The sequence below is a fragment of the Cucurbita pepo genome, chromosome 6, assembly GCF_057944985.1.
Source record: "Cucurbita pepo subsp. pepo isolate OVF chromosome 6, ASM5794498v1, whole genome shotgun sequence".
NCBI lineage: Eukaryota > Viridiplantae > Streptophyta > Magnoliopsida > Cucurbitales > Cucurbitaceae > Cucurbita > Cucurbita pepo.
This window is the reverse complement of record NC_141803.1, coordinates 1,282,546-1,307,415: the sequence shown is the minus strand read 5'-3', so window position 1 is coordinate 1,307,415 and position 24,870 is coordinate 1,282,546. Positions and strand designations below refer to the sequence as shown.

Below are 24,870 nucleotides of genomic sequence, written 5' to 3'. Positions count from 1 at the left end.
CCGACTGCCAGCACTGAAACTCCTAATTTTGTACCATATCTATTTTCTCTATTTATTTCCTCTTTTACACACTATATATACTTTTTAAGTTATTAGACGTTTTATAAAAAAAAAAAAAAATCAAATTCATAATTTAAATATTAATAGGCGAGCTTTTTTAAAACCATAAGTGGCAATATTGAAATATTAAATCATTAATATCTATTAAATTATGCAAATAATCAATTTTTATACAATTACCTGGCTAATTATCGGATGTTATGAATCCCAAAAACCCCGCCAAGACCAAGAGTTGCATTGCAGCCGCGAAAAAACGCCCGTGAAGAGTGGAGCGGCGGCGTCGCATAAGCTGCAATGGTGAAGTTTTCACACTCCGATCCAGGCCTCTGGAGTGAAGCTCTTTCTTCTTATCCTTCTCGAATCGAAGCCTTAGGCAAGCCGAATTTGGTTTCTCTGGATGATTTTTACCGGAACGAACTCCCTCCTCTTCTCCACAAGCGAAACCCTAGCCCTTACATCACTACTTCCGAGCTCTCAAAACTCATGCAATGGAAGCTCACTCGCGGAAAATGGAGGTGACCACTGCTCTGTTTCTCTTACTCTTCATTTAGGTTGCCTATCGATTTTATTGACAATTAGTTTACGAATTTCAGGCCGCGGCTATTGGACTTTGTTTCATCAATGGATGAATCGCTCGTCAAATTGGCCTCTCAGAAGGCCTTCCAATGCCTTCCTGATATTTCCAAAGCCATATCTGAGCTTACTCCGCTCAAAGGCGTCGGTCCGGCTACTGCCTCGGCGGTTCTGGCCGCCTACGCGCCGGATGTTGCGGCTTTCATGTCCGACGAGGTGAAATCAGGATAAATATTGATGCAATTAGATTATCAGTAACCATTGATTTCTGCCATTTGAGTTTTGAAAATTTGTTACGCGCTTAGATTTCTAACTTGTGATGGTGAAGAAGTAGGCCATGGAAGCGGCTCTTGGCAACTCCAAGGATTATTCATTGAAGCAATACCTATCCTTCGCAAAAAAATTGCAAGATAAAGCCAAGGTCTGTTAGCTATAACTCCTATCAAGCCCCTTGTTTTGTGTATGATGTGTAGAAATTAAGTTCATTTCCAGAGCCCAACAAATCGAGGCGCATTTCTGTTCCCATCCTTTCCGGGATCAATTTCTTCCTTTCCTTCTGTCTTCAAATTGACATTGCCCTGCTATGTTTTGAATTTCTAACGACCTTAGCTCTGCAAAGATTTGTGCCTCAAAGCCATGATTTGAGTTTAGCATTCTAAAACAGAAGGGGTGTTTCAAACTGACTTTAGAAATGTGGATTTATAGTTTGAATAGATCTGTATTTAGCATAAATTCTAGATTCATATATATGGGTTAATGTAATTTGTAAGATTGACAACCAAGTACTCCAAGCAAAATGATACCCTATAGGGAAAGAAATCGGTTGCGTAGTTTACTGTTGCATCGTTGACCTAATTATTCAAGGAAGGCGGTTGCCTAATTCAACTGTTCTTTAAGGATGATGATCATTTGCAGGAATTAAGCTCAGAAGGACAAATTTTCACGCCATCTGATGTAGAGAGGGCTTTGTGGAGTACGGCAATAGGGGAAAAGGTGAAGGGTTCGCAATCACAATTAGATCCCAAGAATGGAGGCAAAACAGGCGCCAAAAGAAAGAGGAAAACTTGATTTCAGCTGGTCCAAGTGAAGGAGCATGAGGTTCTCGCGTCCCCCTTTTCTCTATAGTTGGGGCGTTGCCTAATAGCTCATTGATCAAACTTGCTCTTCCTCCATAGATTTAGGACGAGCTTCAAGTGCTTTTTTAGTTTATAAACTTCTTTACAAATATTTTACTTTTGAATGTAAATTTGAGGACTTATGACATGTTTGCATTGATGTTCTAATGCTTTTAAGCACTTAGAAACTTAATTCAAACAAATTCTTAAGGTACTTAGTTACATTTTGTAAAAGTAATTTTAATCGTCATGGGAAAATTGTTGATTAACAAAATATAAATACAAATAATTTATTTTAGTCAATGTGAGCTTAATTCATCCATTTAATATCTCTATAGACTTAACTCCAATTGAACGGAATTTCAAAATGACATAAATAAATAAATAATAGGAGTAAAGGCATAAATTACTAAATTTAACGGAGCCTTTCAAAATATGGTCAAACCACTTCTTTTTTATAAAATAAATGGCGAAATGACTAAAATACCATTAATAGCTCAATTGACAAAAAGAAAAGAAAAAATGTTAAAATTATGGAATCATCTAGACTATTGACCTCACAATAGTCTACTATAACGTAGAGATGGAGGCGTCTAAACGGCCGGTGACCATTTTTCGTTAAAAAGGATTGATGGCCATTTTTGACAGTGAAGTTCAACAGAGAGGAGACTCCGGAAGTTGGTGGGTAGGTGTCCTGTCTTCATTCGTCTTTCTCTTGCTTCCGGTAACAGGCATGTAACGCAAGAGTTCCCCGTCTGTTCTTTGCCGAAATGGTTCGGCAAACCAATAGCGTACAAGAGAAAACCGTTGAATTGAAGCCAATGCTGCGGGGCCCACCCGCGTTCAATTTGTACAAATGGGTACAGCTCATTGGCTCCTCCACCTACAGCCCCAGGCCACGTTGGTTCCCGCGTTAATGTCTCTGTAAGAGCTCAATATCCATTTTAACACAAACGCACCGGCGACCCGACTAATTTTCTCCAAATTTCCAGAGAACGGCGGCGAAATCCAATCCCGGCGATAAATGACGATTATCGTTGCCGCCGACAGAAAGTACCGGCGGAGCCCTAGAAAGTCCCTACTCCCTGAAAAATACGACCATCAGGAGCCTCTGGAGGTAGGGTTAGAGGGCGCATCGTTCTCCGGCGCCGTCTTCAACCTCTCGAGCACCATCGTCGGGGCTGGTATCATGGCTCTCCCGGCCGCCGTGAAGCAATTAGGTCTAATTCCGGGCTTAATCATGATCATCCTCGGATCTACATTGACGGAGTTGTCAATTGACTTCATCCTAAAATTCTCTCGGACATCCAAATCCGCTACGTACGCCGGCGCCGTCGGCGACTCTCTCGGAAGCGCCGGACGGACCCTCTTGCAGGTTTGCATCGTGGTCAATAACTTGGGTATGCTCATCGTCTACATGATCATCATCGGTGGGTCCCTTTATTCCCCTTCAGAATCACATGATTTTTGAATCGTAACAGTTTGTGTATTATAATTGGGAATTTTCTAACTGTTTTCAATCTCCTTTCTTGAAGGCGATGTGTTTTCGGGAACAACCACAAATAACGTCCATCATAAGGGCGTGATGGAAGAATGGTTCGGTCAACATTGGTGGACCAGCCGCATATCCTTGATGCTGTTTACCACGCTTCTAATTTTTGCGCCTCTAATCTCCTTCAAACGCGTAGGTATGATGCCCTCTATTTTCAGCCGCATATCATTGGTTGCTTTTACAATTAGGTCAGTAGGACCGTTTCAATTTCCAATGGCTTTACTCCCTTAGTCGCTTTATGCAATGGCCCTCCAAAAAGCTAGCAGTTAAGTATGACAGTCATATTGACAAAAATTGATAATATTTGCTAGTGGTAGATTTAAACGGTTATAAATAGTATTAGAATCAATTACCAGACGGTGCAAGGCATTGGTCGGAGTAGGGCTAGATCCTCTCTATAATTGACGCGTTCTATAATTGTTAGGTCGTCGACAATACGTAACTTCTCAAATATAAGTTTAAAATTGTGTAATGAACAGAAAAATGTCCTTAAAAACTTGTTCCAAATAGATCATTTTGTGCTTCATATTCTACTGTCAACTGGGCTTCAAACTGGAAATTGTTCAGTCATTTGTACTCACTTTTATGATGAATGTTGGTTTTACTAGATTCCTTGAGATACACATCATCTTTGTCGGTGGGCTTGGCCATTGTCTTCGTGGCAATCACTGCTGGAGTATCCATTGCAAAATTGATGGATGGGAGTATTGGAATGCCGCGACTGATGCCGGAACTTATTGATCAGGCATCCTTTTGGCAACTTTTTACCACTGTTCCAATTCTAGTCACTGCCTATATCTGTCACCATAATGGTAAGATCGTGTCTTGTTTTATAATAATAGCAATGTTGTTAGCATAAACATCTTATTGGGTCTTTTTTAAGCGTTTAAAAACATGTTTATAAGCATTTGGAAAGTCATTCTAAATATTGTATTTGCATTTTTTGCAGTTCTCCCGATTGAGAATGAGCTGAAAGATCCGACACAAATGAAGTCAATAGTTCGAACATCTCTAATAATATGCTCGTCGTTATATATCGCGACGAGCTTCTTCGGATTTATCCTGTTTGGAGACCAAACGTTGGATGATGTCCTTGCCAATTTTGATGGAGATCTTGGACTTCCATACAGCTCGTTGCTTGATGATGTTGTGAGGGTGAGCTATGGCATCCACCTGATGCTTGTTTTTCCAATTGTTTTCTTCTCCCTTCGCCTCAACGTTGATGGTCTGCTGTTTCCCTGTGCCATACCTATTGCTTTCAATAACCGACGATTCTTCTCAATAACCGTAGCTCTCATGAGTTTCATCTTCATTGGAGCTAACTTTGTTCCCAGCATCTGGGATGCCTTTCAGCTCACTGGAGCCACTGCTGCCATCTCTGTTGGGTTCATATTTCCCGCCGCTCTCGTCCTCAGGTAATCGAGTTGTTGAAGCATCGATAATTGTTGAAGCATGATCTAATTAAATTCCTGTAATATTAGGTTACATAGTAGATATTGTCGTATTTGAGCTTTTTCTTTCGGACTTCCTTCAAGGATAGGAGAGGTTTCAACACCCTTATAAATATGTGGGGATCTCACAATCTACACACGAGACCCAGTGTCTTTGCTGGCACTCGTTCCTCTCTCCAATCGATATGAGACTTCCCATTCCACCCCTTCGAGGCCCAGCGTCCTTATTGGCACATCGTCTCGTGTCCACCCCTGGTCTTTTTTTGGCTTTTTCTTTCGGGCTTTCCCAACGCACTAGTATTCACACCCTTTTAAAGAATATTTCGTTCTCCTCCCCACATCGGTCTCACAGTAATCATCCTTATTCGATATGTTTTTCGAAGTTAGAGAGGACTTTTGACTCTCTTATTAGTTAGTTTCCTAGTTTGTTCACATGACATTGCTGCACAGGGACACTTGTGGGATTGCATCAAAGAAAGACAGGGTGATAGCATGGTTAATGTTCCTACTAGCTGTTTTGTCAAGTATGGCTGCAATCTCCAGCGATATCTACAGTACTTACGTGGTCGAGAAACGCGCTTGACGTAGAAGAAGGAACCATTTTTTTCATACCCACCCTTCCTTTAAAGGATGGAGGCTCGATGTCACCATCAGAGCTGCAAAGAAGATCCATTTTTTTAGATTTTTCGTCCCATCATTAGCCAGGCTGCCTTGGGGCTAGTTTGTAACAACCATATAACCAAATGTTGCTTTATATTTTGTGGGAACACTTGTTAATTAAACCACAAGGTGGTGTGTCTGAAAGATCTTCATTCGGCCTCACTCCCATGGCCGTTGAGTGGCCCAAGATGCACAAACTCTCTACTGTCACCTCCCCTTGTGCACTAAATTTCTGGGTCCAGTAGGTAGCAGATTTTTGTTTTTGGCATACAATAAAGAGTAGTGGTGTAGTTGATTCAAGCTACTGACTGGGAAAGAGCTTCAAATGTTTTACCAATTAGTTTTTTTTTTTTTTTTTTTCCTTCAATTTTCACACCCTTATATACCAATAATAACTCTCCAACCAACCAAATAATAACTTTCCAACCAAGGGATCTCAACATTCTTGTTGACACTCATTTTACATTACCGATATCTGACTCTAATACCATTTGTAATAGCTCAATCTCATCACTGATCGATATTGTTCTCTTTCGAGTTTTCCTTCAGCATTTTGGAAATACTTTTTGTTACGGATAAGTTTTCACCCCTTATGAAAAATGTTTCGTTCCCTCGTCAAATCGAGGTGGGATCTTAGGTTCAATTTACAATAGTATGTAAATACTGATCATTGTTAAATAAAGATTTCTGATTCGGGAAGATGGTGAAAAAGGGAAATGAGAAATAATTGAGAAGGATACATTGTAAATGGCGGTTGGCAAAGATTTGCACGTTTTCTTGCATTATTGAGTCATAAATCTGAAACAACTTTTATAATATATTTTCTTGCAATTACGACGCCAGTCAATTTATTCTGCAAAATAAATAATTTTATATTCATAAATTACAACTAAGAATGAAATTGCTGCATGTTTTTTTTTTTTTTTTTTGGCCAATTTTTTATTATTATGCTATGACGTTGTTTCTTATGGATAACGCGTCAATTGTTTGTTATCAAATAATAATTTTTAATCCCACAAAAGCATTGAAATATTTTTAGATTATAATCCAGGTGAGATAATTAATTGACCGTTGATTTTAGGTATAATTAATTAGAATATTAAATAAAGTCCACAAAAAAAAAAGAGGGCCAAAGGGAGATGTCCCATTTCATTTTTAAACACTGGGGCCTCTCCTCGACCACCACACGTTTGAGGAGAACTACTTTTGTCGGTTCCATGGTCACTGTATCTGCCTCAAACAATGTTTTATATATATATATATATATAAATTGTCTTATTAATATTAGCTTTGTTTGTAAATTGACTAAATACAAATATGATATAAAAAATAATTTTAGGATGCAAAAGATAAGAATTATAAACCGGGGATTATTGTACGATGGATTAATAAACATTTTAATAATATTATATTTATTATTATTTATTTTACATTTAGAATTATTTTGTTTAATGGAACTATCCCATCAGCACCAATTTTTTTTTTATTTTTTAAATATAATTGGGTGACATCCTAATCAGCTGCTTACCTAACCTGTAAAACAAAAGGGAAAAAAATACAATAAATTTTAAAAAAAATATTTGATTAATTTAGTGTGATTTTTGAAAGCGGAAATTGCGGGCAAATACCCGAGCGCACGACCGCCGGCTGTGGTGTCCAGGCTGTTTGTAATCAAAATGGCTCTATGGACGACAATACCCCTCCTTTAGGATGACAATGCCGATTCTTACTGAGGACAAATTTGTAAGTTGGCGAAAAGTTTTGTGGAAATAATATGTTTTTCGTTATTTTATTACTATGTTTAGGAGCGCGGTAGTTAGAATTCAAATATTAATTGAAATTAAAAAATATAAAAACTTTAGATTTTTTGTGTTAAATGTCGAGTTTACCCTCGAAACTACTTGTATTTGGGAGTAGTATAGAATTGGAAGGGTTTTTAAATAATTGATGACAATTCTATTATTAGACCGTTTTAATTTTTAATTTCTAATTTTTTATAGGCTGTAAATTAATATCTGATAAATTAATTTATGAAAGGATAGGATTGAATTTGAAAAACAAATTGTTATAAAATTTGGCATTTCCTTAGACAAACGTTATGCACGTGTTTTGGGGATAAAAATAAAATTGAAAAGTGATTTTAGATAAGTTAAATGAAAACGTTATTGGATTGCGATTCTCATATAATTGCTTTTGACCAAACATATTCCGCTGAATTTCCTATTTTATAATGATTTTTTTTTTCTTTTTTGTCGCAAGGTCATCTATTCAATTATTTTGACATTTCTATATATTTTTTAAAATTCTAATAATTGATTTCTTCTCATAAAAAAAAAACATTTTTTAACGTAAAAAAAAAACCTAGTATCTATGTGTATCCCTTTATAATGCGGTAAAAATATATTTATGAATGTGTTTTCTTTTCTTATACTAAACTATTATTATTATTTAACCATTTTTCTTAAAATTAAATTTGCAAACTAAAATTTTAAAATTTATTAAAACTATAAAAACTAAATTTAAAATTGATTGAAATTAGAGAGACTAAATTGTTCAATTTAAAAGAAAATACAATGACCTAAATAATATTTTAAACCTATAATACTTACAAACTAAAATCTATATGACGATAAAATTTTAAGTTAATAATAACAGAACTTAAGTTATATTAAATTAATATATATAAGTTATTGTATAAAAATGAATAATGTAGATTATTCTCATATGTAAAGTACTCAAATATTTGTAGTAAGGGTATTGTTGGATAAATACACAATTTTTTGAACAAAATAATTTTAAAGGAATAGTTTCAAATTCTAAAGAAACTTTGAAATAATGTAATTATGAGAAGGAAAGTAAAGTCAAAATTGAGGGAGTAAAATAGTAATTTACCAAACATAAAGGAATCGTTTTTAAAAAATTGATTGGTTCAAAACAGCCTCTTCAAAATTTGAATATTTCTGCAGTTAAATGTCGGTTTTACCCCTTATCATGAAGCCGCTCTTACTTTTCCCACGTGAATTACTGAGTTTGTAAGGTTAGATCGGGGAATGTTCCGGTATATCCTATAAGTACGAATTCCCGTGATACCGCTTGTGAAAACACATCTCAGACGCACATCAACCTTTACTTTTCCATCAGCTGGATCTTAAGACAAAGCCTGATGCGATCCCACTTTAGGCTGCCTGGTCCTGATTCGCCGAAGTATGGGTATTTTTAAATTTTTATTTGAAGCTTAAGGAAGTGCAAATTTAAGAACATTTTATTAATTTAGTTCGTATAATAATACTTTAAACTTGTAATTAAAATATAAATAAATTAGAATATGAAATAAAAAGTGGGACTCAAATATTGCCAATATTTTAAGTCTCAATTTAATTTATGTTAATGATAAATTTAAAAATATTTATGAAGTATTAAAAGCAATATTGCAATTTTAAATGAATACTTATTTTTAAACAAATCAGTAAAGTTATGGTGTATATATATATTTATATTATTTTGTAATTTAGTATTACAAAAAAAGTAGAACCTTTAATATTATCATGATTCTTTTTTATGGAAATCCCGATAATACCCTCATTTCGGTTTGCACTGGTTTGACTAAAATTTGTCGGTGCATTAATCTGGTAAGAGGGCAAATTAGGAAAGTCGAATATATTCGAAAACATTATTACAGCTGCCCCTGCAGCTGCAGTGCTGGCGTGTGATCCTCTGTGAACGAGTTAATACTCAAAATGAAATAAATTTTAGAGCATTATCCACTTGTATAGGACGCGGTGTGGGTGAGGACTAGATGGTAAATTCGACGTTTTTACGATAAAGAACCAATTGAAAAGGATAAAAGGTTAGTCCTTTTGATTTATTAACAAGCGAAGAGGGCCACCCTAGAACATAAAAATGGGTCGCAAAGAATCCCCCTGTCCCTGTAGGCTGTAATTGCTCGCTTATCTCTGTAAGTATTCTTTCGCACTGTAAAAGTAAATAAAAGGAAGTAATTACAGTGAAGTATTTACTTTTTTGGTGTTCTTTGGGTTAATTGAATAGTGGTTTTAATATTCTGAACAAATAATTGAATTTTGTTATAGGGGGGAAACTCCGTGATATAATTCAATCTGCCATTTGCGAATAATATTTTTGGAGTTTAATGCGATAGGGATTTGAAGAAAGAAACAAGATCTCTGGAATTTTTTGATTCCCGCTTTCTCATCCCAGTAAAACAGATCGTTTTCATAAGGTTTATGATTTGACTTGAAAGAACGTGCACTGGGTTTTTTTTTTTTTTTTTCTTCTTTTTTTTTGAATTTCTGAAAATTCTGATCAAAATTCAAAGACGTGCTGAGCTGTAAGCATTCCATTTCTGAATCCCTCGCGCGCCCATCGCTGTGTTCCTTCTTATTACCTTCGTGACCTTTTGTGCAAGCTGTAAATGAATGGAAGCTCATTTGGACACATCTCGGCTTCATCTCATTCTTCTTCCTTTGGATACTTCTCTCGTATAAGTTCTCACCGAATGTCGCAATGATTTAGAGAAGGCCACTGCTGCATTCTTCACCACGCGTCTACTTTCGCTCTTTCCAAGTTTTTCTTCTTCTTCTTCTCTCTTTGCGCTTTCTCCCACATTGAGATCAGGGCCATAGCCATTTTGTTGCCCATTTTTTGTTTTGTTTTCTGGGTCTTTTTCCATTTCTCGATCGGTTTGGGAGGAGGAGGAGGAGGCGGCGGAGGAGGGTGTGTTTTGAGGTCTGAAAATCGGTTTTCTTCAACTGGGGTTTTGAGATCGCCGTTTGAAAATGGCGCCCTCGTTTGATTGGTGGGGAAAAGACACTCGCAGAGGAACCCCTGTTGTTGTTAAGATGGAGAATCCAAATTGGTCGATGGTTGAGCTCGAGGGTCCGTCGAAGGATGATTTTCTCATCGCGGGTGAGTCGCCAACGGGCCGGACCAGAGAGAAAGCCCGAGGGAAAAACGCTAAACAACTCACGTGGGTCCTCCTCCTCAAGGCCCACAAGGCCGCCGGTTGTTTAACCTCCATTGGCTCTGCAATGGTGGACCTTGTCGCCACTGTAAGACGCCGCGTTGCTTCGGGCCGGACCGACGAGGACGACGCCGACGCCGACGCCGACAATGACGTCACTGGTAAAGAGAACCCGACAGTGAAAACGAGATTCTATTCTTGTATCAAGGTGTTTTTATGGCTGTCGGTGCTTCTGTTGGGTTTTGAGGTGGCGGCCTTCTTCAAGGGCTGGCATTTCGGTACTCCAAACTTTCAATTGGATTATCTCTGGGCATCACCTTGGGGTTTCAAGGGAGCTTTTGGTTGGATTTACTCTCAGTGGGTATCGATTCGAGTGGACTATTTAGCTCCTCCTCTGCAATTCTTAACCAATGCCTGTGTCGTACTGTTCATCAGTCAAAGCTTGGATCGTTTAATCTTATGTTTGGGATGTTTCTGGATCCGATTCAAGAAAATTCAACCAGTTCTTAAACCTGGAGATGAAGACCTTGAATCCGGCGAGAAGGGCTATTTCCCAATGGTTCTTGTTCAGATCCCCATGTGCAATGAAAAAGAGGTGAAGTTTTGTTCTTAATGTCTTCTGCTTCTGCCATTGTAATTGGTTTAGTTCTTATTGAACAAACTGAATTTGCGGCTTTTTCTCAGGTTTATCAGCAATCAATTACTGCTATCTGCAATTTGGACTGGCCAAAAACCAATCTGTTGATTCAAGTTCTTGATGATTCTGATGATCCAACTACCCAATTGCTGATTAAAGAGGAGGTTCATAAATGGCAGCAAGAAGGTGCCAACATTGTTTATCGTCATCGAGTCATTCGAGATGGTTACAAGGCTGGCAACCTCAAATCCGCTATGAATTGTAGCTATGTCAAAGACTACGAATTCGTTGCCATTTTCGACGCCGATTTTCAACCGACACCCGATTTCCTTAAAAGAACTGTTCCTCATTTCAAGGTATATTAGGCTGTTTTTGTAAGCCATGAACTGAGTTATTTGATTGTGCTTAGAACACTGTTAACTCTCTATTTGAATGGCACTCAGGACAATGAAGAGCTGGGGTTGGTTCAAGCAAGGTGGTCTTTTGTGAACAGGGACGAGAACTTGCTAACCAGGCTGCAGAACATCAATTTAGCTTTCCATTTTGAAGTAGAGCAGCAAGTTAACAGTGTCTTCCTCAACTTCTTTGGCTTCAACGGCACGGCTGGTGTGTGGAGGATCAAAGCTCTTGAGGACGCCGGTGGGTGGTTGGAAAGGACCACCGTCGAGGACATGGATATTGCCGTTCGTGCTCATCTTCATGGATGGAAATTCATATTCCTAAACGACGTCGAGGTACTAATCTTTGTTAAGTTCATGATATGAGTAACTAGTCTATGATATGAGTATAATATACTTATTATTTCTGCATAATCAGTGCCAGTGTGAGCTACCAGAATCTTATGAAGCTTATAGAAAACAACAACATAGATGGCATTCTGGCCCAATGCAGTTGTTTCGCCTTTGTCTGCCTGCTATTATTCGATCAAAGGTATCATCGTCGTGCAATTGTTCTTTTGTTATAGAGTTTGTCTTAATCAAATTGCTGATGTAGTTGTCTTATATAACTGATTCAATGCAGATTAGTGTATGGAAGAAGTTCAACTTAATCTTCCTCTTCTTTTTGCTCAGAAAATTGATACTGCCCTTCTATTCGTTTACACTTTTCTGCATAATTCTCCCGATGACAATGTTCGTTCCCGAGGCCGAGCTACCCTTTTGGGTTGTCTGCTATATCCCAGCCATGATGTCGTTTCTAAACATTCTGCCTGCCCCAAAATCCTTCCCTTTCATTGTCCCTTACCTCCTTTTTGAGAACACAATGTCAGTCACCAAGTTCAATGCCATGATCTCAGGCCTCTTCCAGCTCGGTAGTGCCTACGAATGGGTTGTTACGAAGAAATCTGGCCGATCGTCGGAGGGTGATCTCGTCTCCTTGGTAGAGAGGGAGCAGAAGCATCAGAGAGGGGCTTCGGCGCCCGGCCTAGAAGAGATGAAGGAAGAATTTGAGAAGCAAGAGCAGAAAGGCTCTTTGCATAAGAAGCACAATCGAATATACGTGAAAGAGCTCGCATTAGCTTTCCTCCTCCTAACTGCCTCAGCACGGAGCCTTCTATCTGCACAAGGAATCCATTTCTACTTCTTGTTGTTCCAGGGGATCTCGTTCCTGCTGGTCGGGTTGGACTTGGTCGGCGAACAGATAGGTTGATTTGTACAAATAGATGAATTCTGTAGGAAAAAAGAAAGAACACAAGGAAATGAGTAGAGAAAAACAATGGTGAAATGGGAAAAAAAAGACAACCACAATGGATCAACAGAGCATCAGAGAATGAATCCCTGTAGTGAAGAATGTCAAGGCCATTTCACTCAGTACAGTCGAGATAATAGAGTATTATATGGACACAAACAAACGACAATATTGGAGAGAGATGCTTATGTCAAATGGCGAAGCTCTTCCGATGTATCTATATGTAGGTTTTTTTTGTTTCTTTTAATGTTGTTTCAATTCGTTTGTTTTTCGATACTTTTGTAAGAACAAAAAATTGAACATCAAAAACATCAAAACAAGGAGATAATTAGGCAACTGTTGGAAAATATTTGGTTCATATTTAATGATAGTTTCTTGTGTTCTTGTTGCTTTCGGCGGGTTGGGTGTTATTCGTTAGTGATTGGTGCTTGTGAAACTCGAAAAATGACACCTGACTGTGGGAGCGGACTACACGCGGCGGGGAGCCGAAAAGTTTCAGAGCTGTCTTTTGCTGTCTCCAAACGAAATTCATTGAAGATATGCTTTTCGGTTATTGTTATGATTATTTTATTATTATTATTACCATCTTTAATTATTGTCTGCTATACTAAATGAATCGGTGAGGCGAATGACAGTTGGAAAAATAATGTTCGGCAGACGCAGAAAAGACTGAACTTGCCGCTTTATGGTCTTTAAATTCTTCCAACACATTCATCGCATGGCTGCCCCTGTCGCCTGGGGTGCCAAGAACGAACCCCACACACATCCTCTCTTCTTGTCCTTCTCAATTACCCATATCATTTCACAGGACAGATTATCCTAGAATAAAATAAAATGAAGGAAGAACCATTTTTTTTTTTTAATTTTTAAATTAAAATTTAATTTATGTACGAGAATTTGAACCTTCTGTATCGAAAACTTTAAGAAACTAAACAACAACATTAATAAAATGGATGTTTGAATTGAAAATATGATATAATTAAGGCAAAAAAACAAGCTTCTGCTTTGTTGGTCATACAAGGATGAAATTCAAACCAATTGTAATCAGCCTCGCCCACAAAATCTAAATTTACATTCCTTATCTGCTGCGCTATTAATCCATCTTCTTCTGCTAAAATTCGAAGAACAATAGTTAGAAACTGAATCCTATACAGATTTTAATGCTTTTTTTTTTCTCTGTCAACTTCAAAACATTTCAACCGCCCTTTGCATGAAGTTAGCGCTCTGGTTTAAACCGCCCTGTCATTGCCAAATGAATTATGGATCAAACATCTATACCTTTGGAGCTTCACAATGCAAATTTATTGGATCATGAAGAAGAACGAATACCATTTGGTTCCAAATTGTGAGGGCCCGAACTCGAGTCGAATCCCATTTGAAGAAGACTTTGAATATCGCTTTCTAACACGGTCTGTGCGTAAAGGCGTTTCGATTAATGTTGTTGAACACAAAACAAGAGAATTGCATCATCATCATTCAGAGGATTACCATGTTAGCTACCTGAGGCAAAGGAGGAAACTGTGTGAATGTGGTGTTGGTTGGCATATTTGACATCGTCCCCTGAAGCTGAAATATTCGGTGAGGAGGGACCGGGGAAACCGCGCTCAACCCGGGATCATATCCAAGAACAGTTCCGTTGCTGCCTCGTGCGTGGAAAATCTACTCGAAACAAAAGTTAAACCAATTCAAAATGGTTCATAGACTAAATCTTAGAAGATTCTAAGCATCCAAGACGAGTATGAACTTACATCATTGGATAAAATCCTTTCGATATCGACGTTCACGTCCGGGTTGACAGTAGCAAGTTTCATTGACAGAAACTGCAGAAAAGTATAATCACACAACTTCATTTGAGATTATGTAACCGTTTAAGCCCAAGTAGATATTGTCCTCTTTGACTTTCGCTTCCCCTCAAAGTTTTGAAACACGTCTACTAGGGAGAGGTTTCTACACCCTTACAAGAAATGCTTCGTCCTCTCCAACCGATGTGGGATCTCACATTCCACTCCCCCTTGGGGGCTCGATGTCATCGCTGGCACACCGCCTGGTGTCTAGCTCTGATACCATTTGTAATAGCTTAAGCCCACCCCTAGTAGATATTCAGGCTTCTCCTCAAGGTTAAGAAACACGTCTACTAAGGAGAGGTTTTCACACCCTTATAAGGAATGTTTTGTTCTCCTCTCCAACCGACGTGGGATCTCACAATCCAACCCCCTTGGAGCCCAGCGTCCTTGCTGGCACACCGCCTGGTGTCTACTCTAATACCATTTGTAACAGGTTAAGCCCACTACTAACAGATATTGTCCCATTTGGGTTTTCCCTCTGGGGCTTTCCCTCAAGGTTTTGACACACATTTACTAGAGATTTCCACACCCTTATAAGGAATGCTTCGTTGCCCTCTCCAACTGACGTGGGATCTCACTGATTACCTAACGGTACTAATGCAAATGAAGATATATTCAATCCATCCAAACTTGTGTGAATGTTAAACACATACCTCAACCTGCTGTTGCAGTGACTGAACATAGTTGATAATCTCATCAAGCATAACAGCCTTTCCAGTAATCTAAGAGACAAAAACAATCCGAGTTGGAGTAAAAATCAAGTTTCCACAGGCAAAAGAAACTCACAAAATCAATTGAACCAAGCTACCTTATTGCATCCAGGAACAAGTTCTTGAAGCAATCTCATCCGCTCACTAATCTTCTCCCTCCTCACCTATTGGCCAAAGTGTTTCAAACGTCTAACACAACTAAACAACAACATTTTACTTCAGAAGTTCATAGAAAGTTACCCTCTCAGCAAGGCTATGGCTGTTTGTGGCTTGCCCTCTTCTAGCTCGCACATGAATGTAATTCTCCTTGGGAGCTTCTGTGCTATCATTGGTCTTCTCTTTAGCTTGTTTTCCAGTTGCCTTACCACCTAATTTCTGCTCCATTTCTGCGTTCTTCTCTTCCTGTGTACTGGAACTGTCTCCAGAAACATCCTTCTTCAATTTCACTTCAGATTTCTGGTCAATGGCATGATTTGCAATTAAAATGATGAACAAGAGAGAGAAATGATTAGAGATTCATCAATGTTACCTTGTTTGGTTGGCTAAATGGGAAAGTGGAATCAAGGGCTCGTTTTCTGAGTTTACCATTTGATGATCCTGCAGCAGTTTCTTCACCTGATGGTGGTAATAATTTCTCTGTGGTTCCTCCATTTCTGTAATTGGAAGAACACCCACCAAGAATCTGCCCGGCAACACCAAAAGAACCAAACATGTCGGAATAATTCCCATTGGCAAACCCCAAATCTGTCGGATAATGAACACCCTGTGTCGTCCCACTCCCTCCATGGCTCTCCAAAACAACAGGAAAAGAATTTGAAAATTCGCCATGGGAAGAAACCATTGGATCCCAACCAGACCCAAAGAAAGACCCCATCGCCATTGTTCCTGGAATTTTGTCGGAAGATGAACAATTGAGTAACCCCTCGTTTGAATTTCGAAAACCCATTTCGTCGTTTTCGAGATCACCCATTTCACGAGCTAACCTTACTTCCAAAGAGGGGAAAACAAAACCTTAAAAAAAAAAAAATGAAAGAGGAAAGGCGGTTTTGACCAGAGTTGGGAGGGGGAGGGTGATATCTTGCGAGAGTAAACAAAGAACAAAATGTAGTAGGGTTTGCAGCTTTATAAGGCGTTGTTAAAGTAAAAGCAGCATCCCCATGAAGGTGTAGAAGAAGCTTGCTCTGTTCTGCTGCGTTCAAATGCAAAAAGGAAAGGGAAGCAAAAAAATATATATATTTGGGGGGCCAACGCAAGAAAGTGAAGCTTTGAGAGTATAAAGTGGAGAAGAAACAATGAGATTAGCTATGAAACAGCTCATGAATGCAGTAAAAGGAAAGCAGATTCCCTTTTCACTTTTGGGTATGGAAGAAAAACATTTTCCAAGTTCTCCATCCAATCAAATGCCCAAATATGATTGATTTGAGAAGCCTCCTTTAGTTTTTGCTTAGATCAGGAAGAACACAAGAAGAAGAACAAAAGTGAGTAGCAGAGACAGGGTTTGGAGATATCAATCCTGGTAGCTACAACCAAGAAACAGGGTATTAAAATTGGAGGGTTTGAACGTGAATGAGTATCATAATCTGATGAAGATTAGTGTGTGTTCTTCCATTTTTGTTGCGTTAGATTAAGAATGAAAGGGTAAGAATTAGCCAATTTGGAGTAGAAAAAGGGAAAAAGGAGGTTAATTTATTTATTGAAAGAAACAGCTGTAAGCCTGTGATTTGGTTTGTTTTGTTTTGTTTTGATTAAGAGTGCTTTGGGGTTAGCAACATATGGAATATTGGAATCTAATCATCAAAATTTACTTGCTTGTCCTGCTCTTCCATTTCCAGCTATACTCTTCCCGTCTGTCTGCATCTTCTTTCTAGTCACAGCCAATCGCCAGCCACCCACCCACCCCCAGTCAAACCTCTGGTCAACACCACCCAAATCTATTCCTCTATATATAATATTATATTATGTATATTTCTCGGTTGATGTGAGGGCCCAGCTGAGGTAGGACTGGTTACTCAATAGTATTATAAAGAAGATGCATGATTGATTGCGATGCTACATCAAACTTATCACTCTCCCTTCTCACTCCAAATCATTCCATGTGTACGTATTTTCTATACTGATTATAAGTTTATAGGTAAGGAATATAACTTCATTGATACGACCCCTTTAAAAAAAAATCTAAAGTAAAGTCATGAAAATTTATACTCAAAGTAGACAATATCATACCATTGTAAGGGTTCGTGATTCCTAACATGATATCAGAGTCATTTTATTAAAGGTGTAGTCAGAAGTAATTCAAATGTCGAACAAATGATGTAGTTTGTTTGAAAGCTCCAGAGACAAAGAGTCCAGTCTCGTTTAAGGTATCTTACATTGGCTAATTTAGAAGGAAATCATACATTTAACACTTATACGGAAAGTGGACCATTAACATTTGGAATATATAATTAAAAATTAATGGCCCTAATTCAAAAGTTAAAAATAATAAATTAATTAGGGAATGGAACTTTGTTTTAAAACATGGTACTTTTCAAAGCTAATCTCCGCCCATGCTTGATGCTTCATTCCATCACACTTTTGAAGAAAGTTTCTCTTTTCCTTTTCTTTACAGAAAGCAACCACATCTCTCACACACACACACACTCTCTCTCTAAAAAGTAAAAAAAAAAAAAAAAAAAAAAAAAAAAAAAAAAAAAAAAAAAGATGCCCATCAAAACAAATGCCACACACTTAGTCACATTAATTTGGGCTGGCCCTAAGAACTATAGGCCCAAATTCAACATTGGCCCAAGCCCAATGTGACTTTTTCAATAGGCAATTCCATAGCCCAATTCTTGAGCTTCACTCCTTAGATCAAAGTGCCGCTTATTGGATTAGCTCATTCAACTCTGATAATTTAATGACTTTTCAAATTTTTTTTTTAATTTTATAAGTATTTTTTATACATAGTAATAACGATAAGGGTATTTTTGAACTTTTATAAAAAGTTGAAGAATATTAATGTAAAATTTTAAATATATTTTTAAAATAAAATAAAACTAATGATAAGAGTATTTTTATACATTTTTGAAAGTTTAAGATTATTTTAAATTTTTTTTTGAAAGTTTAAGAATAATAAATAAGGATATTTTTATTAACTTAATCTAAAAAAAATTAAAACTTTTACTTCTTATATCAAACACCCTAAATATATATATATGAGTTTTAAAATAATGGAGATGGCAGTTGGTGAGTCGTGCAGAAATAGCGGTTACACACGTGGGAACCCCACCAATGAGACCCACTGGACATTTATTTAGTGTTTACACAAAGAAAGCAAAATAGTGATACCCCATTCCTCCAATAATCCATCAAATTATGGCAAGACTGGGATTTCAAAGACCCAAGAATCTCCCTCCATTTTTGCTTATAACACCGCACACACATACATACACCTTATTATGCAAACCAGTTGTCTCTTTCTTTTAAGAAAATTTGCTGTCAATTTCCAGAATTAGTTGAAGTCTTCTTCGTTTGTTTGATAAAGAACAGTAAAAGTGGTGGTGTTGTGTCGTCTTTAACAAAGAAACAAAGTCGGAATGGCGATGATGGGTCTGTAGACTAAGAGTATACCACCCCAAGCCACCACGGGTAGATATTGTCCATTTTAGCCCGTTACGTACACCGTCAGCATCACAATTTAAAAACGTTCATGCAACAAAGAGGTTTCCACATTTTTATAAAGAATGTTCCATTTCACCCTCCAACTGACGTGGGATCTCATACTCCACCTCCCTTGGGGGCCAATGTTCTCGCTAATACACCGCTCGACGTTTGGCTTTGATACCATTTATAACAGTCCAAGTTCACTGCTAACAAATTGGTTCGATACGTGTCGTCATCAACCTCACAGTTTTTGAAACGCGTTTACTAGGAAAAAGTTTTCACAAGACCGAAAGAAAAAATGAGGGCCATGGCCTGGTTGCATTATTGGCAATGGGTGTGAGCTGGAATTGTACATCCCATTCAAAAGAAATAATGAAAGGCACACTCAATTATTATGTTGCATTGCTTGAATGAATTCTTTTTTCCCGCTTGCTTAGAATTTGGAGCCAAAAGATTCGAGGAAAACAAGGTGGATTGGATTTGGATTAGATTCTTGTGTTCGTGAGTGCAGTTCTGACAGTTCATTACATGTTTTTTTTAACAATGAAGAAAGACATGGAACGAAGCTTTGTCTTAGGCATCATTCCAACCAACAGTTGACTCAACAGGCAAAGAGACAGGAGCAGGCCTCATTTGCGGTGGTGATGGGAGCCATATACTTCTTCCATTGCTTCCAAATGGAACCGAGGAGGAGCCATTTGGCTTGTCAGGACTAGTTTCCCTTGAGCTGCTCAAGCTGCTCACCACAGATGAAGCATTGGAGAAGTGAGCCTTGTACTTGCTTGAACCTTTGGTTTCGACGACGACTCCGATCAGATTATTCAGGTATCCGCCGCTCGAGGCCATGGACTTTTGGTCTATGGATTCGACGCTTGCGCTTGGATCCAGCAGCAGGTTTTCGTGGAATACAGTCCTCCAATCTAAATTGTTGTTGTATACCTCCGCGGGGTCGGTTCGAGAGATGTTCTGCTTTGGTTGTTCATGTTTGATGGCGTTGGTTGGTTTGTGATCTCTATTTCGTCTTGCAAATTCTCCTGAGAGGAGGCTACTGCTCGCCATGATCCTTTCTACGTCGTACCTTGAAGTGTCGAAGTTTGTCACGGCGTTTATGCCACGGAACTTGATAGCTGCTATGTCATATGCTTCTGCAGCTTCCTCTTGTGTGCCTGGACATCATTATAACGCAAAGGATAGATGATAACAAAGCTAATAAAATTGGATTGGTCAAGTGTTATAGACTCATAGCTAGCAAAGAACACAGCTAAAAATTCAAGACATAATATGAAGAGTGTCTAAATTTAACAGCTTGAAACTTCCACAAACCAAATGTTCCAAGATAAAGGTCTTTGTTCCCCGCGACTCTTCCAATCCGAGCTTGCCATCTCCCATGCTGATGATGTCTGAAAAAGCAGTCAAAAGACTGATCTAGTAAACAAAATGATAACAGGTCAAGTTCACCATTAACAGATGTTGTCCGCTTTGGTTCGTTACGTATCGTTGTCAACCTTATAGCTTTAAAACCCTTCTACTAGAGAGAGGTTTCCACGGGGTCTCACAAAATTAAGCAAAAGTAAAACATTGATAGAATCTTACACACACACCTAGTTACTCCTCTGTATATGGAAGCTCCCCTGGAGAATCCACTGCTTTTCCTGCAAACCAAAAACCAGAATATGAGACCATCTACAAGAAAATTGTAACAGCCCAAGCTCACCTCTAGCAAATATTGTCCTCGTGAGACTTTCCCTTCTAGACTTTCCCTCAAAGTTTTAAAACTCGACTGTTAGGCAGAGGTTTCCACACCCTTATAAAAAATGTTTCATTCCCCTCTTTAACTGATATGGGATCTCACAATCCACTCCCCTTGGGAGTCCAGTGTCGTCGCTGGCACACTGCCCAGTGTCTGGCTCTAATATCATTTGTAATAGTCCAAGCCCGCCGCTAGCCTATATTGTCCTATTTGCGCTTTCCATCATGGTTGGAGAGGTTACCACACCCTTATAAAGAATGTTTCGTTCCCCTCTCGAACCGATGTGGGATCTCACAGAAATACGAAGAGCAAACGGTATGGCAACAAAATGGTTGAACTTTTTCGAGTACCTTCTCAGGTGCGCGACATATTCTTGGCGGTTCATGTTCATCATTTCTTCAATTTGAAGTTCATAGTTCTTCAACTGTAAAAACACCATTGTCAGAAGAATTCAAAAGACCATAACTGGATGATAACGCTATAATCATATCATACTGGGAAGTTTAAGTGTGTGGAGGGTCCCCAGTACTTGAGAGCTGCAAGATCATAAGCTCTTGCTGCTTTCTCCTCCATATCATAGCCACCTGAAATTCAAATTAACTACCAATAAACTTCCATGTAATCGACTTCCTACCGCAACGTTCTTCGACAAACGCTTACCGAGATAAACTGAATTCAGCAGCATCCATAAGGAAGTTGAACATGACAAGCAACAAGGAAATGGTTTGAAGTTAGACAAAAACATTGCAGGAACATGACAAGCAACAAGGAAATGGTCTAAAATCTGAGTAACCTTGTCTCCCTTTCCTGGTTTGACCTTCCTTCTTACAACTATTGTCCCACAAATGAGCCTCATATCTACCAGTCCATCTATGTCTGATAACAAAGAACTACCAAAATTTCACTAAACTATCTCATAATGATTTATACTAAAACAAACATAACATATTAGAAACTTTAGAACAACCTTGTAACACCTCTATACTGTGAAGTTCTTTGCCCGAACGTGTCGATCGACTTCCGATGGACCGGCTGCTTTCGATCAGCCAAAGCCCTTTTCTTTGTCTCCATGGTGGCTTGTCCAGATTGAGAAATTTGGCTTGGTGTAGTAACACAACTAGACTGAGAGCCAGGGCTCATGGACAAGCTAAGTGTCTGCAAGTCTTGGCAATTCCTCCCTCCTCCAAAGCAGCCATTGATGCGCTGCTCCATATCTTGTCGAATTTCAGAGCAATAACTTGCAATATGAGACTCCTTGTTGACATCCTCAGCAGGATAATGGAACATTCCAGAATAGTATCGCTGAGAATGAAGAAAAATATGTTGTTGTCTCTCTGAGTTAGCCTCAGGATTTTGATTGCAATATCTGCTGTCTAAGCTTAGAGCTGTGGCCGCCTCTCTTCCATGAGTTGCACCACCAAGAAAGTCCTCAAGTTTTGGGGAGATGTTTGGCAATGTTTCTAAGCATCAAAAGGTAAGAACTTTTGGTTAGAACAGCTTCATCAGAGTAAAGATTTGACATAAGAAGAAAGAAATAGACCTGGAGTTTGTGATCTGCTGATTGAGTCCATGATACAGAGAGACCCATCTGACTTGAGCGGCATTACAGCCAGGGGAGACAGAAAATCACCATTGTAGTGCTGGGAAGCTGAGAAGCTATCTGACATGGTGTTGGAGATAGCTATTGCTGGAGTTGGCTGGCTTTGGTGGTGGTAGAGAGAATGTTGCTGAGATTCAGAAGTAACTTCCATAGTCATCTCCCTCTACTTATGCAGAAGTTTATTGTGTTTTAGCAAAGCAACTCAATCATTGGAGACAAAATAAGCTCCTGATTTGGTTTTCCCTCTCAATGATATACATGATAGAGCTAAGTTTTGCATAGTTCATAGAAAGAAATGAACAATGCTTATGCTCTCCCAGACTTTGTGCATATGAAACAAACAAAAAGAACGAAAATTTCTCAAGAACTAAGAGAGAAAATGTCCCCTTGTAAGCTAGCTGTCCTCTTTCGCTTTCTTTTCCGACTTTCTCTTGAGATTTTTAAAACGTGTCTGATAGAGATTGAGAGAGCACACCCCGAATCGATTTCTTTTCGAGTTTCTTCTCAAAGTTTTAAAAACGTGTCTGATAGGAACTGGGAGAGCACCCCTTTCAGGGTCTTCCTTTCTCTAATTTATGTGGGATCAATCCACCCCATTTAGGATTTAGCCTCGTCGCTGGCACACATCCCGATGTCTGGCTCGCCCACCACTAACAGATATTGTCCTCTTTAAACCTTCCTCAACGTTCCCCTCAAAATTTTTAAAACACGTTTTTATAAAAAATGTTTCGTTACAATCTCCCATCTCCTGTCCATCAGACATCTCACAATCTCACACTCCAAGTCCCCACTTACACAAAACTGAGATAAAAAAAATTCAAAGAAGAAGGACAAATGAAACCAGGTGGGTCTTCTCTAATGACGCATTTGCTGTTCTAAAAGCACCCAATATCCCATTGATGCCAAAGAGAATGGAAACATTATTGGCTACTTTCAATCGCTTTTGGCACTCTCTCTCTCCAATTACAGAAGGTTGCTAAATCTAAAGGGAGTTTACGAAGGGCAGAGAGAGCGGAGCAAGCGGAGGTCAGGTAACCAAAATGGGTATCATCTCTTTATTGCAGCCATGGTTTTGGTTTGGGGTTTTTTTTCATTTTGCTTTAATCACAGAGTCAGTAAAGGGCAGGTCTGGTGGATTTGACAAATTGGTGTCTTTTCGTACATGGTTTGCAGAGCATTGGGTGTTGCAGTCCTAAGGATCTTTATCTGTTTATCTTTAAAATTTAAACCGATCTTGTGTTTGGAATGTTGATGCCTATTTGATTTCCAGCTTAAAATCCTAAGCTACAAGTGTCACACAAAGTCCAACAAGAACAAACTATGTACCCACTCATGTACACTGTCCTTACACCCATCACATTTGGACAAAAACAAGAGCTGTCCTTTGGCTTGTAGGGATGGGGCATCTCACTCCACCATTCCGTCCACCCCCAACGCTCCAAGATGCATGAAAACTGCGAGATCACGCATTAGTTGGAGACAAAAATGAAACATTCTTAAATATGGAAATCTACTTGTTTCAAAACTATGATATTGACCGACTATACAAAATTGACAATATTTGTTAATGTTAACTTTGACTGTTACACATCGTATAAAAGTTAGAAATAAGAGTTGGGTTTTGAAAATAGTGGTTAAATGTGCACAATAAACAAATAAATAGTCACGGTTGTTATGTTTAATATTTTTATTTAAAAAAACACTACAATTATCTCAACCAAACATTAAAATATATATAAAGATAATAATTGACTCGATATTATATTCTATTGTGAAATAAAATAAATATTAAAAAATCATAGTTCATCTTAGTTAATAACGCTGTATATTAAATTGATGTAGTCAAATCGCCCAAATTGTCCAAACAATGACCAATTTCATTATAAATAATATAAATGAGAATGAACTAACAAATTTAATTAAAAATGTTACATTTAAAATCAATATAGATTAATCTACAAATAAAAATACTATAAGATCAGTAATTCTATACATTTGATATAAGAAGTTAATAACGAGTAAATATTAGATATCACAATTTAAATTGACTTATTAATTTAGAGCACAGTATTTGGCTTTGCTTGTTTGTCGGGGCTCTACCGAGTCCACTTCCACGCTCTCTATGAGAAGGAGAGGATACATGGAGCTGTCGTATTTACTTTTCTTCACACCCACCACTCCTTCCATCTGTCTGTTTTTATCTATCTGTCCTTAGCGATCCACTGCCGTATGGAACAGGAAAAAAACAAAAGAAAAAAAACATAAAAATACAATAATGGGCTCGATCTATAAAACCACCAAAACCAAACACTGAAAGTATCTTCATTTCAAATACGGGAAATTAAGCAGATCAACGGTGAGCGATGACCTGCAACAACAGAACCCATTCGAGAGGCAGAGTGGCTTTCTCGTGGGAGAATAAGCCAGGGGAGTGCAAGGCAGCAGTGGCGCCGCCGTTTTACCGCCTGGGCGACGACGATCTGGGGCAAAAGCAGCTGCGGCCACCGCCGTGTACTTCGGCGAGAAAGGGCCAGAAGAAGGTGCAGAAAGATGGGGTCTTTGAAGACCCTTTTCTTGCGGCGTTCAGAGAGTGCAGCAATGGAGAGGATGAG

General features: G+C 38.5%; 5 protein-coding genes across 6 annotated transcripts; 3 read left to right on the top strand and 2 right to left on the bottom strand.

Moving 5' to 3' along the window:
- The first annotated feature begins 252 nt into the window (after positions 1–252).
- LOC111797290 (DNA binding protein) lies at positions 253–1,982 on the top strand. The gene is made up of 4 exons (XM_023680261.2): positions 253–575; positions 654–849; positions 968–1,054; positions 1,549–1,982. Exons 1-4 carry the CDS (start codon positions 355–357, stop codon positions 1,699–1,701), a joined length of 657 nt encoding a protein of 218 aa, XP_023536029.2. The 5' UTR covers positions 253–354; the 3' UTR covers positions 1,702–1,982.
- A 710-nt stretch (positions 1,983–2,692) lies between these two features.
- LOC111796728 (amino acid transporter AVT6A) lies at positions 2,693–5,711 on the top strand. Its single transcript, XM_023679471.2, has 5 exons — positions 2,693–3,178; positions 3,284–3,436; positions 3,909–4,112; positions 4,250–4,715; positions 5,202–5,711. The coding sequence occupies exons 1-5, from the start codon at positions 2,773–2,775 to the stop codon at positions 5,332–5,334; spliced, it is 1,362 nt and encodes a 453-aa protein (XP_023535239.2). The 5' UTR covers positions 2,693–2,772; the 3' UTR covers positions 5,335–5,711.
- A 4,008-nt stretch (positions 5,712–9,719) lies between these two features.
- On the top strand, positions 9,720–13,105 carry LOC111797223 (putative xyloglucan glycosyltransferase 12). The gene is made up of 5 exons (XM_023680172.2): positions 9,720–10,984; positions 11,074–11,382; positions 11,470–11,760; positions 11,843–11,956; positions 12,047–13,105. The coding sequence occupies exons 1-5, from the start codon at positions 10,205–10,207 to the stop codon at positions 12,671–12,673; spliced, it is 2,121 nt and encodes a 706-aa protein (XP_023535940.2). The 5' UTR covers positions 9,720–10,204; the 3' UTR covers positions 12,674–13,105.
- Positions 13,106–13,653: 548 nt separating this feature from the next.
- LOC111797605 (transcription factor bHLH74) lies at positions 13,654–16,895 on the bottom strand. Of its 2 annotated transcripts, none has more exons than XM_023680659.2 (8): positions 15,796–16,895; positions 15,507–15,722; positions 15,365–15,430; positions 15,210–15,278; positions 14,461–14,532; positions 14,201–14,371; positions 14,042–14,123; positions 13,654–13,951 (listed from the first exon to the last, which is right to left on the bottom strand). In XM_023680659.2, exons 1-8 carry the CDS (start codon positions 16,234–16,236, stop codon positions 13,929–13,931), a joined length of 1,140 nt encoding a protein of 379 aa, XP_023536427.2. In that variant the 5' UTR covers positions 16,237–16,895; the 3' UTR covers positions 13,654–13,928. The 2 variants fall into 2 exon arrangements, with proteins under 2 accessions (XP_023536427.2, XP_023536428.2); XM_023680660.2 differs by having other exon boundaries at positions 14,213–14,371; positions 15,796–16,892.
- Positions 16,896–19,362: 2,467 nt separating this feature from the next.
- On the bottom strand, positions 19,363–22,649 carry LOC111797662 (AP2-like ethylene-responsive transcription factor ANT). The gene is made up of 9 exons (XM_023680737.2): positions 22,199–22,649; positions 21,626–22,118; positions 21,452–21,534; positions 21,319–21,327; positions 21,154–21,242; positions 21,009–21,082; positions 20,510–20,560; positions 20,232–20,308; positions 19,363–20,074 (listed from the first exon to the last, which is right to left on the bottom strand). The coding sequence occupies exons 1-9, from the start codon at positions 22,413–22,415 to the stop codon at positions 19,482–19,484; spliced, it is 1,686 nt and encodes a 561-aa protein (XP_023536505.2). The 5' UTR covers positions 22,416–22,649; the 3' UTR covers positions 19,363–19,481.
- Positions 22,650–24,870: the final 2,221 nt, after the last annotated feature.

What these genes read in the sequence shown, in the direction of transcription:
- LOC111797290 (XM_023680261.2), top strand. Translation starts at nt 355, where the DNA reads ATGGTGAAGTTTTCACACTCCGATCCAGGCCTCTGGAGTGAAGCTCTT. An exon ending in CGGCTTTCATGTCCGACGAG is followed by an intron (nt 850 to 967) that starts GTGAAATCAGGA and finishes GTGAAGAAGTAG; the next exon opens with GCCATGGAAGCGGCTCTTGG. An exon ending in AATTGCAAGATAAAGCCAAG is followed by an intron (nt 1,055 to 1,548) that starts GTCTGTTAGCTA and finishes GATCATTTGCAG; the next exon opens with GAATTAAGCTCAGAAGGACA.
- LOC111797605 (XM_023680659.2), bottom strand. Translation starts at nt 16,236, where the DNA reads ATGGGTGATCTCGAAAACGACGAAATGGGTTTTCGAAATTCAAACGAG. An exon ending in AAAGGATTTTATCCAATGAT is followed by an intron (nt 14,372 to 14,460) that starts GTAAGTTCATAC and finishes TGTTTCGAGTAG; the next exon opens with ATTTTCCACGCACGAGGCAG. An exon ending in TCACAATTTGGAACCAAATG is followed by an intron (nt 13,952 to 14,041) that starts GTATTCGTTCTT and finishes TGGCAATGACAG; the next exon opens with GGCGGTTTAAACCAGAGCGC.
- LOC111796728 (XM_023679471.2), top strand. Translation starts at nt 2,773, where the DNA reads ATGACGATTATCGTTGCCGCCGACAGAAAGTACCGGCGGAGCCCTAGA. An exon ending in CGTCTACATGATCATCATCG is followed by an intron (nt 3,179 to 3,283) that starts GTGGGTCCCTTT and finishes CCTTTCTTGAAG; the next exon opens with GCGATGTGTTTTCGGGAACA. An exon ending in AATCTCCTTCAAACGCGTAG is followed by an intron (nt 3,437 to 3,908) that starts GTATGATGCCCT and finishes TGGTTTTACTAG; the next exon opens with ATTCCTTGAGATACACATCA.
- LOC111797662 (XM_023680737.2), bottom strand. Translation starts at nt 22,415, where the DNA reads ATGACTATGGAAGTTACTTCTGAATCTCAGCAACATTCTCTCTACCAC. An exon ending in CAGCAGATCACAAACTCCAG is followed by an intron (nt 22,119 to 22,198) that starts GTCTATTTCTTT and finishes TTTGATGCTTAG; the next exon opens with AAACATTGCCAAACATCTCC. An exon ending in CCTTTATCTTGGAACATTTG is followed by an intron (nt 20,075 to 20,231) that starts GTTTGTGGAAGT and finishes AATGATGTCCAG; the next exon opens with GCACACAAGAGGAAGCTGCA.
- LOC111797223 (XM_023680172.2), top strand. Translation starts at nt 10,205, where the DNA reads ATGGCGCCCTCGTTTGATTGGTGGGGAAAAGACACTCGCAGAGGAACC. An exon ending in GAACTGTTCCTCATTTCAAG is followed by an intron (nt 11,383 to 11,469) that starts GTATATTAGGCT and finishes AATGGCACTCAG; the next exon opens with GACAATGAAGAGCTGGGGTT. An exon ending in TATTCCTAAACGACGTCGAG is followed by an intron (nt 11,761 to 11,842) that starts GTACTAATCTTT and finishes CTGCATAATCAG; the next exon opens with TGCCAGTGTGAGCTACCAGA.